The 15,609-nt window shown below is 40.4% G+C and overlaps 1 protein-coding gene across 1 annotated transcript in view; it reads left to right on the top strand.

Annotated features, from left to right (window-relative positions):
• atp10a (ATPase phospholipid transporting 10A) overlaps positions 1-15,609 on the top strand; it is a 72,997-nt gene that overhangs the window by 35,870 nt on the left and 21,518 nt on the right. The window contains exons 12-15 of the mRNA XM_079574851.1: positions 2,963-3,066; positions 5,664-5,790; positions 7,177-7,361; positions 10,399-10,726. Coding sequence (XP_079430977.1) covers positions 2,963-3,066; positions 5,664-5,790; positions 7,177-7,361; positions 10,399-10,726 — 744 coding nt within the window. The remainder of the gene's footprint in view (positions 1-2,962; positions 3,067-5,663; positions 5,791-7,176; positions 7,362-10,398; positions 10,727-15,609) is intronic.

The following is a 15,609-nucleotide window of genomic DNA, read 5'->3' as shown; positions in this document are numbered from 1 at the left end:
TCGCTAAGCAGCCGCTAACACCAGCTTCTTAAAAAACCTTATTTAAAATTCAAAGCTAAAGCCAAAACCTCTTGCATGTTTATAAAAAAGAAAAAAATGGTGAAACTACTGTGATATCCATAGGCTGTAATATATAATGATATATATTATATCAAAATATAATGATACAAAACACTGTATCGGATCAGTATCGGCCAGCATGAAGTGTCAGAATAGAGTTCGGGAATGTGACGTCATATCGCTAAGCATTATGGGATTAGCAGCAATTGTAAACTAATGAAGATTTTAGAAGTTAAAATACTGGAGTTATTGTTCACATTAAAACACTTGGACACCACAGGGAGTTAGATGTATTTACCAGCAGTAACTCAGCAGCTAACGGAGATGTTTCACGGCTATTTTCTCCACTTTATAAACTGTTTTTAGCCAGTGTTAGTCAATGGAAATGTATGCTAACAGCTGCAAAGATGGCCGATCTCCATGGTAACTGTAGACTTTCCCGAAGTCTATATCGGATCGGATCAGGAGCTCAAAAAAGCGTATCGGCACATCCCTAAAAATGAGTAAATCATAATATACATCAGAAAATTAAATACATTGAAAAGCGTGGTGTGCAGAAAAAATACTTTAAATTGTCATTTGCTCAGCTGGGTCGTTTTCAACCTGGATTTGAACATTGTCAAAGTAAAGCCATGTCTCACATCTTCAGGAAGATTGGTCCAGATTTTAGGAGCGGAAAACTCACCATGTTTAGCCTCGACTCTGGACACGAGCAGAACCAGATACAATCTATCCATGTTTCTATCTTATGCATCTCATTTCTGCATCGGCAACGCTCAGACTTTACCTCATGACAAATCAAGATGTCAACACTAAATGATGTAATGTTTTGACCATTTTGAACTTAAATACATATTCAGTAGATGTAGGAATACAAAAGTTTGGGTTACAATGATTTTCAAAAACAACTTGGCACCAAAGAGGCTAAAGTTGCATCATTCACAACAAACAGTCTTTAGCTTCTAAGTCCAGCGGCTCTTTTCGTCTGGTGCACGGCCTGTTATTAGAGTGACACTAAACAACTCCCTGTCTGTGTGAATGGGCCCATTATAAAGACTGTGTTATGACGAATGCTCTTAAAGTGGCTGCTGCTTTTGCCCAGTGGAGTTACACATTAGTGATTTACACAGTGGAGACTTGTGCGAGGGGAAAAAAGTCACTGCCGGTCAACGCTGCACACATGGAGAAGGAGAGGATTTACTCGAGAGGGAGAGGAGAGAGCGGCCAAATATTTTCTCAGGCGTTTTAAGCAGCAAGTACTGAATCTGGAAGCACAGAAAAGGCCCATCTTTATTCTCATTTTGTGTGGTACTTTCAACAAACACACAAGTTAAAGCAAAAAATAGTTTCAAAACCAGCAGCACATTGATTGTGAATGTATTGTGCCTAAAGTAAGACCTTAAATGTCGTTAAATTCCACCAGGCTTTAAATCTAAAACCCTTTGGAAATAGTGACATTGCTTGACTTATTTTTACACTGTAAGTTCATCAAAAATACCAAAAATATGATCCAAAAACATCCAAAAAATCTAAATTCCTCTGTTAGAAGGACGGTTACACTTCTTAAATGATAAAAGCTTCGATTTCTGGCATTAAAAGTACAGCTTTACAGAGTATTAAGATAGCATTGGAAGCTACAGCTGCTACTTCCATGAATAGATAACCACTCCTGAAATAATAATAAAAAATTAAAAAAAAGGTGTTTGGTATTAACACTTTTTTGGTCAGAAAGTGGAACATTGATCTAAGATGGCAAATGAAACTAATTATTCAGTATTTTCACTTCCTGATTTTTCCACACAATCTCCCCGTAAGCCCCTCCCATTCCCTTGTCTTGCTGTTTCAATAAAGAGAGAGAAAAAAGCACTTATGTGACTTTAGTGAAGCTATGGCCTGTGTTTTTACCCTGCAATGAGAGAATTAAACTTAAAGGAACAGGCCACCGTTTTTCAATACTGAGATATGTTCTTACCTGAGCTTAGACGAGTTGATGCGTACCTGTCTGGTCTTTACGCGTGCGCTCAGTCACGCAGAAAGACCAAAGATGTCACCGGTGAAGATTAAACATTACTCAAAGATGTGCGAGTGGATTGAAACACGCCTCCAGGTATTTTTGTGATCAGAGAGCAACATTGTAACATGGTTAAAAGCTCTATAAAGTAGATTGTAGCTTATACCCTCTTTCAAGAAAACGCTAAACTAAACAGAACAAAGCCAGATCTAAACCATGTTTAAAGAGAATCTGAAAACAGGCCTCAACTTGTATTCAAACAGTACTAAAAGCCTCATGATCCTCCTTTGCCTATTGCCCATGTCTAAATGAATCTGAATCCGTTCTTGGACTGCAAAAAGCCCATTATAAAACATTATTTGCATGCTTAAGTATTCAGTTGGAGCTTTGGGATGATTGGCAGGTCTGCATTCATTTCCATCTTCTCTGTAAAATTATGTTGTGTGGATTGCGCGGTGCATTGGATAGCGCTGGCGTCCAAGCTGTTATGTTATTAGCAAGATTACATGACTGGCAATCTCAAGTGTTGGCTGGAGCCTCTGTCAAGATCGCAATAAATCTGTTGCGTCCTCAATGCCAGGAACATGTTCAAAAAAAGCAGATATGCTAAAAAGACGGCTAAAGTGTGCTTAAAATTGCTTGCATTGGTGCCTCTGAAGGTCACATGAGAGATTTCGCTTCGTCCTTAGTATATTTTTGACGCGTCTCGATGAGTAATGAAATCTTTAGTGGAAAATATAGAGCCGCATGGTAAATTTAGTGCGGGGACAGATGGCTTGGTTCTTGTGATTCTTGGAGCTCGTCTTTCGCAATCTGGTGCCGCTAAAGCTGAAATATCCCATAAAATAAAGATGGTTAATCTCTTTTCTAATCTTGTTTTTGTCCTCCAAGGAAACTCCAAAGGAAAACGTCAGAAAAAGATCATCTACAGGACACAGAACTACCTGAACCAGTACGCGGCAGACGGGCTGAGGACGCTGTGCATTGCTAAAAAGGTAAAATCCGAACTTGTGAGGCATTAGCCTCTTCAACAAAAACATGCCGGAAAGTTTTGTTCATTTTGAGTAATTTTTCATTCATCTATTCTTTCAAAATTCACAACTATATATGCCCAAAATGGAGTAGACTGAAGCAACAAAGCTTATATGTGCCTACCCCATGTTCAAATCTATATAACATGGTCTACATCAGGGGTTCCCAACCGGGTCCAGACCCGGACCTCCAGAGGCTTTACTCCGGACCCCAAAGCCTTTTCATCCTCTCAATATACTTAATTTCTAAGGCTGAATGAAAAATTATCGAAAATATTTGAGTAACATTGAAGTAAGATGGCAGCATTTTTGATTCATTTATCAGCTCTGCTTTGTAAATAGAAAACCTGTGTTCATGTCTGGATCCTGGACATACAGTGGGGAAAAAAAGTATTTGGCCAAAATCCAATAGAATGTCTATGTGAAACTGACCAAATACTTTTTTTCCCCACTGTATGTCGAAAGTTCCGAAAGAGAAGTTTACAGACCTCGAGCTGATTCAGTTGGGGACCCCTGGTCTACATTATATATTGATTATGAATGTACCGTATTTTCCGGACTATAAGTCGCACTTTTTTTCAAAGTTGGGCAGGGGGTGCGTCTCATACTTCGGAGTGACTAATATGTGATTATTTTTTTTTCCCTTTTTTTGAATTTAAATATATATATATCACATGCCGCGAGAGGGCACTCCAGGCTAATTGAGCAGCAGAAAGAAAGTTTAGAGTGAGCGAGAAGCTGTGGTTACTCTTAGACAAGCTAGTCTAAAAAAAGCTAGATGGCCACAGCTAGAGGAACGAGTTTGCAAATGAGAGCTTGAAAAACATGCTTTTGGGAGAGGTCTGTCAACGGTGCAGTTACGCCTCCGTGCCCAGGTCGTTGCCAAGGCGGTTGTTCAGAAGTGACATAGAGGATGAAGATTTCAATGGATTTAGTGATTTGGATTGAGATCGAGAGTTTGGTGTGTTCTTTATGCTATAGTTATCTGAACTGTTTATGTGACGTTAACATACCAGACACGTATTTAGTTCGTCGTTTATGCTTCATGTAGCTATCCATCAATGTGTTACGTTAACATACCTTACGCATATTCAGCCTGTTGTTTTTTTCTTCATTTCACATTTTTTGGCTGGTGCGTCTTATACTTCGGAGCAACTTGTGTTTTTTTTTTCTTCATTACGCATATTTTGGCTGGTCAGAGCGACTTATAGTCCGGAAAATACGGTTACCATGTCCTTCCTGAGCTTAACAGATACAGATTAGCAACGATAATATCAATACATTTAGCAACATTGACTAAGAAGAGCATTTAAATGCATGTCACAGCTAGGCCTGTCACAACAACAAATTTGAAGTTCGATATATTGAGGCAGGAAAGTATCGCGATAAACGATATTATTTTCTCGATACTAGACACTGTCATCTCTCAGGCATAAATAAGAATCGAAAAGTGCTTAATAATATCCTAAAATACCACACAAGCTGCAATAAACATGAAATATAATGTAACTCAATTTGCTTCTGTTAGATTTCAAAGTTTTACAAAAAAAAATTAGGGGGGGAAGCTAATGAATGTACACACGATAAATATCAGGCCCAAAAATGTATCGTTGATCTGTTGTTTATTGAACGATATGAAGTCGATGTAGTAATTATCTTGACACATCAGCTTGCTACATTTGTTACAGTTCTTTATAGAAAGACCAATATATTGAGATTCCTGCACTATGAGTGGCATGAGCTGATCGGTGAATTCACACTATATTTCCCACTGTATAGAGATGTACAGTGATCCGTGGGGCAAAGTGAGAGCCTGAGTGAGGGCTTCGCTTCGGCAACAGGCCTCGCACTCGCACGGATATAATGAGGCGGCCGGTGAGAACATAAATTAGCGGCCTCTTTCCACAGTGGCACAGATTGGAGCTGAGTCACCGAAAATGTGTGTCTCGTTAACAGGCCGCCATGTCGGTCCAGGCGCAAACCTAACCACCTCCACCAAACTATAGACTGTACGTGTTTGTAAACATTCAGGCTGCTGATACAATGGTGTCGCCAGCTAAAAAAAGGCAGCAATGATTAACCTTGTCATAAAAAAATATAGCAACTAATCAGTGAACAGGACTCATTTTTAAAAGCATTAGCAGGTGTGTTGTTATTAAGTCATTTTAAGCAGCACAGCGGTTTTTCAAAATTATTCACAATTATAAGACCAACTGTCAAACAAAGATTATTAGTGCAAAGTCTGACAAAACTTTGCACGAAGGGCCCAACTTTACAACTACCAAACAAGCAGGTCATTATTTATTTGTCAACATTCGGATGCGGTTTACTTAATTGTCTAAAGTAGGGAAATTTGTCCTTTGCAATTAAACCCATCCTTCAATGCCACTGGGACAACCTGTCAGGTGGTGTTTACAGGGCAGCTCCAGATTATGAGCTACATTTGACACTAGCCTACACAAGACAATCTTCACTAACTTATGCAACAGCTGCGTTTAACACAGTAAGCACCATTTCTCCTGGTTACTTGATTGTATAATAATGGTGTATCCGCACGTCAGGTTCTGTCGAAGGAGGAGTATGCATGTTGGCTGCAGCGCCACCTGCAGGCGGAGACGGCCATCCAGGGGCGAGAGGAGCTGCTGTTTGAGTCGGCGCTGAGGCTGGAGACCAACCTTCACCTGCTGGGTAATGGGATTCACCTAAAATACAGTGCCTCTCGAAAGTATTCATACACCTTGAACTTTTGCACATTTTGTCATGTTTACAACCCTAAACATAAAGATTTTATTTTGATTTTTTTTACTGAACGTTCACACACAAGTAACCGACAACTGTGAAGTGAAAGCACAATGATACATGATTCTGTTATTTTTCAAAAAATAGAAAAGTGAAAAGTGGGGCCTGCATAAGTATTCATACAGCATTTTTTGAGTGCATTAAATTGCCTTTATAACATTCCTCATGACTCCAGAATGTTCACACCTTGGCCTAACCATTAAATAAAGGCCACCTGTGTGTAATCTACTCTCAGTATAATTTCAGCTGTTCTTTTAGGCCCTCAGAGCTACAAAGTATTCATTCATGCTGTTTGAATACTTATGCACGCCCCACTTTTCGGTTTTCTATTTTTTGAAAAATAACAGAATCATGTATCATTTTGCTTTCACTTCACTGTTGTCTGTTACTTGTGTGTGAACGTTCAGTAAAAAAAATCAAAATAAAATCTTTATGTTTAGGGTTGTAAACATGACAAAATGTGCAAAAGTTTAAGGTGTATGAATACTTTCGAGAGGCAATGTATATAACACACTATCCCAAAGAGGATAGTGCATCGGAGGCGCAATACACACTAATGGAAACAGGAAGAAGAAGCCAGCAGACTAACGGGCAGAGCTGACTGAGGGCTAGCGCCACTTAAACAGTATTTACAGCCAAGTGTGAGTGAAAAAAATGACCTCCATTGTGTCATTGGATGTACAATATCCCTCTCTCCCTTTGTCTTTTCTGTCAGCGTAGTATTTACTCTCATGGACAATTAATGAGTAAAAAAACGCAACATGCTACGATACCTGCAGTGGCGCTTATGGCCTCTAGGGGCAAGAGTTACTTAGTTCTGCATTAAGAAAATGGCTATGTTCTTGTCAAATGATTTCTTGTTTTTGTATGTTGGTGACACACCTCTTAACCCACAATGATCCGCAGACCTCCATGTTTTGCATAGCTTTGCTCATAAACCCTGTTGTCTGCTCTTGGAGGCTGTACTTGCACATTTTTGAGAAAAATGTTTTGCATCGCAGTGATGTTTTGCACATAACGTTTGGAAGGAGCTGTTTGTTTTAAACCACATCCTTTATAAAACTGCAAATCATCTTGGGCTTTACCTTCCTCTTCATTTATTTAAGCCACAATTGAAAGCCCAATAAAAAAATAATTACAAACTCTTATGATCGCTCTGTTTCCAGTATCATGTGCAGCTTATGTAGCTCCATTATGTGTCAAAATCAAACATGCTCAGAGGTCACTTGGCTCTGCGCTCCTCCATTTCTCACTGTCGTCCTTTTTGACCCTCAGGAGCCACGGGGATCGAGGACCGCCTCCAGGACGGCGTCCCGGAGACCATCGCGTCCCTGAGGAAGGCCGGCCTGCAGATATGGGTGCTCACGGGGGACAAACAAGAGACCGCGGTCAATATCGCATATGCCTGTAAACTGCTGGACCCCGAGGAGGAGCTTCTGACTCTCAATGCAGACTCCCAGGTGATCCATCTGAATCGATGTGTGCTCATGGAGGGGAGACGCATCGATGAGGAGAATATTAAGTGCAGCTGAGGGTAAAATGATGCTTAAATAAATATGAGGTAGCTGGATTTTTACACAAGGACAAACACATTGTTGTCTGTTAAAAGATTTCAGCGTCTTATTCCAATTTTGGTCTAAAACAGGTGTTAATCTAAAGACTGATGCAAAGACTCACATGGAAAACTATAACAAGAACAAATCCTCATATCTAAGGGCTTAAGTTATTTAAGTGTATGAAAAATAGTGCACATATTTATGAACACGGCAGAGTTTAATCTGAATTATTTTGGTTTTAACATCTGTAAAATTCCAGTCTTTATCTTGTCTGAAGAGGGTTCCGAATTGTGCAACTCGATGAACTGCCAAAATATGTCTGATCAAAAAGAAGCACGCATTTACTTGGAATTTAAGGGCAACCTGACCAGTAATATGCAGGATATATTTTAACAAAGGCGATAGAAACTGTTGATGAAGACATTTATATCTCTGTCCTCATTGGCTGTGAGTTAATTAGATCTGCACTCAGTTCCACTTGAACTGCCCGAGCTGCTTTTATGACCAGTTTCTGAGGGCGCGTTCACACATGGTCCACTTGAACGAGCTCTGGTGCACTCCCAGGGAAAATTGTCCCCAGGATTCGCTCAATGTGTCCCCAGTGTGAACATACCTTAAAACATACCACATCTAAACAGCAACATATGAGTGAGGAACAGTGTTTGTCAGGTTGCTCCTATTAGTCATTTTTAGTCATTTTGTCCCAGGGCAAACCAAGCAAACGATGTGCACTAGAGTTCTCCTCACGTGGACCAAGTGTGAGCACGCTTTTACTGATTTAGACACGCCACAGTGTTACGATTGATGAACACAATCGATGTAATTTCTCTGTCATCCACGTGGTTATAATCCAAAGGAAGTACAAGTCAAAACTCACTGGGTAAAAAACGCATCGAGTCCAGTTGTTTTGACTTTGGACCTCCTACAGACAGTCATTAGATGTGTCCTCAAACAGAACAGATTTATTCATTTGCCTCTTACTTAGGCTCCCGTGTGATTAATTATTTATCAAAGCTTTAAAGTTATTGATCAATTTATCAGAACACAAATACATTAACATTTCTTTCATCATCTTAAATCGTCTGCGTAATTCGATTTTTAAATGTAGATGCTGCTTCACATTTTCCTGCGATGGTAAGCTCTGATCTCAGGTGGAGTGAGGGTGTTTAGTTCTGGTCTGGTGCCGCAGCTGTTTGCCAGATGCTGCTGCAGTTCAGCCCAGTGCAATGAACTCAAATCTCCCTCTCACGCGTCTCGTCTCTGAATCAGGATGAAAGAACAACATGGCAAACAACTATCACGACTATGATCGTTACAAGATGCTGTTGTTGCCATTCCACCTTGTGAGTGATCGATCTCTGAGTACTAGTTAGTACCATGACAGGACCATGTGGGAGGAACATGTAGTTTGGTTAAGTGGCGTGTGAGTGAGGGGACGAATGTCTTCAGTCAGTCTAGCTCAGGACAGCTGTGGCCACTTGCACGTCTCCTTCCTCCTTTCTTATTACTTTAAAGCAGTACTAACTCGTGACCCTAGAGTCCATGAGCGCCGATGCAGGTGTCGTAGCATGTTGCGGTTTTTTACTCATTAATTGTCCGTGAGAGTAAATACTACGCTGATAGAAAAGATAAAGTGAGAGAGGGATATTGTACAATTACACAATGGAGATAATTTTTTTCACACAAACTTGGCTGTAAATACTGTTAAAGTGGCGCTAGCTCACAGTTAGCTTTGCCTGTTAGCCTGTTAGCTTCTTCTTCTTCATGATCCCATTAGTGTGTATTGGGGCCTCCAACCCGGTGCAAGGAAATGGCCATACACAATGGTATGTCTGGCCAGAGACACCATGGGGAGATGAAAGACCCCCCAATCATCCCATTAACACTTGTATTACCCCCAGAGGGACTAAGGATTTATTAAGGTAAACAAGTTACTTTGTACTGCTTTAACATAAAGCTCAGGTCTTTTAAGATGTGTGTCTTTGCCCGTCCCTGAACCAAATGATGTGCAAAAACTACTTTGGAGGGGCAACAATCATTTCTAATACTTCGACTGATACCTAATTATTCTCTTAATACTAATACAGTTTGAGTATTTTTAGGGGGGGTATTGTGCTTTTCGCAGGTATTTGGTAGTTATCTCAAACACATCTATATCAGTATCTTATTCTGTGTTGGTTACAAAATGCCATATTTGTCTAACTCAGCTGAAACAAAAATAACCACTAGTTTCACTCTCTGACTTTCACGTCATTTTCCCATCAGCTCCTCCCACCCCTTCCTCTTGCTCCCCTTCACTGCACAGCTGTTTCAATACTGAGAAAAAAAAAACAGTCCATGGTGGTGAAGTTATGAGAGTGTTTTTACTTTGAGATGAAAGGACTAGCAAGAGATTGAGATTCGAGGAAAGCATTTCTTGGATACGTAGCAGCTGAGGAGGAGATATTGATGAGAAAAGGAGGAGCTTTTTGGGAGGTGAATAATAGCCACTGGAAAAGATTCAAAGATAACTCAAAGTTGCGCAAGAGTGTGTCAAAACACAGCTCCTGGTATGTGATGATGAGAGATGAACATTGTTAAAAGCTCTCCATTTATTACATTGTTCCTACATCACCTGGAGAATTGAACTTAGGTCATTCAGTTTTGAGTACAGTGGTTTACTTTGGTCTCTTCTTCTTCTACTGCTGAAGCGCTCGAATCTGTACTTCCCAGGTTATTGAGCATCATCGCAAAAACCCCAAAGTGTCCTCTACTTTTTTTTTTAATCATCACTATGTCTCGGACTCACTTATCCTTACATAGACGTTATTTCAAATTATTAAGCGTGAAATATTGATGCTGAGACTCCTGAATATAATCTCTCTGACCCTCATTAATGCATGATATATCCACTTCAAACAGCTAATAAATCACAGTCTACTCTCCCCTGTCTCTTAATCAGGAGGCCTGCGCTCTGCTGCTGGACGAAAGCCTTCACTACATTCAGGCCAAGTTCCTCTGCTCCTCCTCGGACCACGCTGCCAAGATGTACCTCAACGTTAACAACATGGCCGCCGCCGACCTCTACCCGTCGCTGCCCGTGCACAGACTGGGCTTGGTGATCGACGGCCGCACTCTGGCCTACGCCCTGGACCGCAGTCTGGAGGATAAGTTCTTGGCGGTGGCGCGGAGCTGCCGGTCGGTGCTGTGCTGTCGGTCGACGCCGCTTCAGAAGAGCATGGTCGTCAAACTAGTGCGGAACAAGCTCAAGGTCATGACCCTGGCCATCGGTGAGTAACAATGTCCCGTTTTTCACACTCTACTGTCCTTTCCAAACAAAAGCGAACAAGCCATAAATCCTTTTAATAAAACAACAACAAAGCAACTTGCAGTCAATTCCCCAGCCCTTACACTCGCTTTGTCGGGGCGTAAAAAGTTCACATTCTTACAATAAAGTGCCCTTTTCACCTTAGAGTGCAGTGTTTTGTGAATTGGGTCAAGATAGAGAATGAACAGATCCCTGGGAACGTCCACAAATGGTTATGTTTGAAGCTGTCAGACAACAAAAGGGCAAAAGATCTATTCCTTCACCCATTATTATACCACTACTTTAAGAGATGCTGAATGATGGCCGTATTTTTTGATAAATAAAGATACAGATACATGTAGAGGTGCAGAGTTGTTCCATAGCCCATGAATTCTAACGTTAGCTTCATGCTACATGCTAACGGCTTGCTTCAGTCTCAGTTTTTCACATAGAAATAAAAAGTAGAAGCAGCATTCTATGCTAATGTATGTGGGCAGTTATCAAGTCGACTAGTCCGGGATACTTTTCAGAGTCTGTTTACCTGCTCAATGTGTTTTTCCTATAGCCATTAGCATTAGCCACCAAACGTCACAAATTATGAACGATCCAGATGTTTTCAGCCGTTGTCAACCCATCAACCACGTAAAGGTGAGATCATAGCCTAGTTGGAAATCATCAATATAAAGACCTTTTTCAGATTTTAGTTTAGATACAAATTAGCATATAAAAGTGTCTTCTGACCTAAATGCTAACTCAAATGGGGTTAGATACACGTCCAGTGACTAGCAAAATCTAAAAAAAAAAAAGTTAGGAGCCGATACTAAAAAATACGATCTCGGGTATCAGCTACAATTATCTGACACTAAACCGATACCAGTTTTGGTTTTCACCAGTGTAAAAACTAAACAGTCACCAACTAACTGTAAGTGAATATGGGCATGCGGTATGTCATTTTGAAGCTTAGAACCTGGAGTTAGGTTTAAAGTCCGCAAACGTATCGTAGTGCAAAATGCCATGCTCATGCTAAAGCTAGCATGAGATTGAGCATGCTATGCTAGCGGTTACTAATTAAGGCTGGGTCAGAAACGATAATTGAAGTATCTAAAGTGATGTAATAAAATTAAATAAGCCACTGCTGGAGCAGCCAAGTGTTTGTATTTTAGTTTATGAAATGCTGTTTAAGAATAACTGATCTGACATATTTGCAATGCACAAGTAAAATAGCCGGTCCCAGGACAGTATCGAAAATCCAGTGATCCTTGTTAAATGGTTGTTAAATGTCATTATTATTTATTAGTTGATACAGTTGATAATTTATCTGTAACATAACAGAAGAGAAGATGAGGCTAAAATGGAGATTAGAGAACCATTCACCTTTTCACTCAGAGCAAGCCACTTTTAAGGAAGTCTCTTGATATTGGTTTATATCGGATATCAGCAGATATTCAAACCCACAATATCAGTATCGGTATTGGAAGCATAAAAACTGGCTTGGTGCATCTCTAATAAGAACGAGACAAAACATTCACAAGGACCTGATTGTGACTTTACTTTCCTTGTGTGTGTGTACTAAATATGCTTATATTATGCCAGAAAACATCTGAAAAGAATAAAAATGTTTCCCACAACATGCTCCCTTCCCCCTCGGCTTGGCCCCGCCCCCAGTATGACGCGTTGCCGTCTGTATCAATAGGGAAATGTGTTCTGCGTGTCTGTGTCCTTCTACTATCACTGTGTGGGAGTGAAGCAGCTCAATCTTTTAAACCATGAAGATATGATGTACTTGTTAGTTGTACAAATCGTGCACTACAGTCCTAGCTTTCACTGTGTATGCTTTGAAGGCTTATCAATAACAAATTGACTTTCCTAGAAACCTGATTATGACTTCCACAAAATCTCCATTAAGGTATACAGTAATTCAATTTGTTATATTTCTGAAAGATAAGCTGAAGCGAATACCAGGTTGTAAGATTACACGGTGTCAAGGCAAGTCACAACATGCCTCAAGCACAGTTTACAGATAAAGTGTAATAACTGATTATTAGAAAGAAAAAATGCTTAAGGCTATGTGACGCACCAAAGTCTCAGCTTAAATATTTGTAGATTTCATTCATGAGATAAATGTAGCTTCACTAAAGATTTTGATGTAATGCCAGGCCATAAAGGCTGCTCTATGACGTGGGGAACAGGACATAGAAAACCTGACAATCTCTATTACTTTTATTCTTAAATATTGAGTTGAATTTTTAGAAGTTGCTGCCAGTTCCCCTTTGAAATTCTTTGATCAAACCGAGCTATGCGCTAAATAAACTATGCCAAGAAAGGAGTAATCTTTCTAACAGCGTGAGTCATACAAGAAAAGAGAAAACCAAGCCAGCTATTGATGATATACTGCAGAGCCTGAGGTCTGACCGGGCCCCCATGGCATTTTTCATATTTAAAATAGCACAGGTGAGGGTCATGCGATTTTCATTGATGTGTCGCGTGGCAGTGACTCACTTGATTGGAAAATTCTGCATCCTGGCGACCACTAAGAAAAGGAAGGTGGATCTTGACTGCCGCAAAATTAATGCTCTTCGTCAGAGTTTGGGTGCCCAGCAAGCAGCTTTCACAAGGCTGACCCAAGCTTGGAAGACCAGCTTCTAGCAGCATCATAGTCACTGCCAGCCGACATCAGACGCCTCAACAAAGATGAACAGTTCCAGCCATCGCATTAAGTCTGGCGTGCATAGAACCTATGAACCTCCTCCATATTATCAGTCCTACCTCAGTGTTGAATGAACTACAATGTCACTAAATTGTAAGGCCCTTGGAGTACTTTATAAAAATGTATTTGCCCCTTGATGTGAAAAAGGTTCCCCCACCCTGGTTATACTGTTCAGCCTCTCAGCTCCACCTGAACCAAGCGCTTTTTCTCCAGTTTGGCTTTACCCAAATCTAAAAGCTTCTTGGAAAAAAACGTCAAAATAGCATAGAAAGCAAGGATGAAAAAGTGACAAAGAGCGACAAAAACGTGCCGGAAAAGCAACAAAAACGCAAGAAAAAGTGACAAAATTGTGACAAAATCACTATAAAAAGAAACCACGAAAACACAGTAAAGAAGTGACAAAATTGTGACAGAAACACTATAAAAAGAAACAACGAAAACACAATAAAAAAGTGACAAAATTGTGACAAAAACACTATAAAAAGAAACAACAAAAACACAATAAAGAAGCGACAAAATTGTGACAAAAACACTATAAAAAGAAACAACGAAAACACTAAAAAAAGAGACGAAAAGACGAGACGAGTTCAGATCAGATGTCACATTTTTGCCACATCTTTTGTCACTTTTTCATAACTTTTCTGGTGCTCTTTTTTTTTTACTTTTTTTGTCACACATTTTTGTTACTTTTTCATCGCTTTTTTGTCACGTGTTTGTAGCTCTTTAGCTTGTTGCATTTACTGACACTTTTTTCAAGAAACTTATTTGATGAATGTGAGCTAGGGGGTTAACGGCTCACGGGGATGTATTGAACCGTTCGGTTCGGCCTGTTCGGTTCGGTCCACTTGCGTACCGTTTCGGTGTATTATTTTCATTAAATAATGTAAATTTATTATTAGCGTCATATTAAGTGCCGCGGAACAAAGTTCCTACACGAGTTTCCGCACGGACGCTATTGAGTGACGTACATTGAAGCTGCATGAGTAGCCGAGAGAAACTACAGGCGCTGGCTTTAAGTATTTGATTAAAAGTCTTGAGCCTCGCTACAATATCCCGTCACGTCCGCACTTCAGCCAAAAAGTTACACCAGCGCTCAGAGCCGGTTCTTCCTATACGCAAACTACGTAGTGTTGTTTCACTGATTAATCAACGCGTTGTTGTTACGGGGACAGGCTCTTCCAGCGCGCACTCACTCTCCGCCTACTTCGCCACATATAACACCAAAACGGAGTAGTCTGGTGAAGTGAATGAGCAGGAGAGACCGACCGCCTCCCCCTGTCTCTTCCAAAGCGCGAGTGCTTCTCCGCTCGTGTCCCGCTCGGCCGTCTGTCTCCCGGTGCTTCGCCTCATGCGCGGCTCCTCCGCGGCTGCATCATGTCCCCGTGTCCCGGGCGCAGCTCTCATGTTTTCTCTGCGCAGACTCTGGGCCTCACTCTCATTTAAACCCTCTTCTTACTGTGTCTGGTGAGTCTAGAGTATCAGGACAGTAGTTTGGCGAGTAGACGAGAGTAAAAAGCCGTTCACTGTGGCCTTTTTGTTGAGTTGAATCCACATGGTTCTCATGAGTTACAGTAACTCTCATTATAAGAGTGCAATTTATTTAAAATATCACCCAAATGGGTCACTTTTATTTATTTTATGCAAGAATTCTATTGTGTATTGGCAGCTTTTCAAAAGAAAAATTTTGTTAGTTCTTATTTATTTGTACCGAAAATTAACCGAACCGAGCCCTCCAAAACCGTGAACCGAACCGAATACAATTTTAGCGTACCGTTACACCCCTAATGTGAGCCATTTTTTCAGCAAATTGTCAAAGCAAAACTACACGTTACTAAATTAGGAAAATTAATTTGTCGTCACTTGTATTGCAATAACGATAATTTGGCTGTGTATATTGTGCAGCCCTACAGTGTAGCTATTGTACTCTGTCCATCTCCACGGGCGCCTAAAGATCCCCTAAGAGTATATTGCTATGAATTCTAATTAAAGCCCTGTTGACATTTCCGTCTATCATGTTCCAAAACAGTTGTGTCAATCACTTGAAGTTTATCAAATAAAATCTGCATATTCAGTCAACATGTGCCATACAAAAACCCGGACAAGTGATAATTTTACCGTCAGGGGCTGAATTGGTGTCAAAGTCTGTGTTCGTATAATTA

Source organism: Gobius niger (assembly GCF_951799975.1).
Source record: "Gobius niger genome assembly, chromosome: 17".
NCBI lineage: Eukaryota > Metazoa > Chordata > Actinopteri > Gobiiformes > Gobiidae > Gobius > Gobius niger.
Note: the sequence above shows the minus strand (reverse complement) of the source record. Positions and strands in the feature narration are given on the sequence as shown.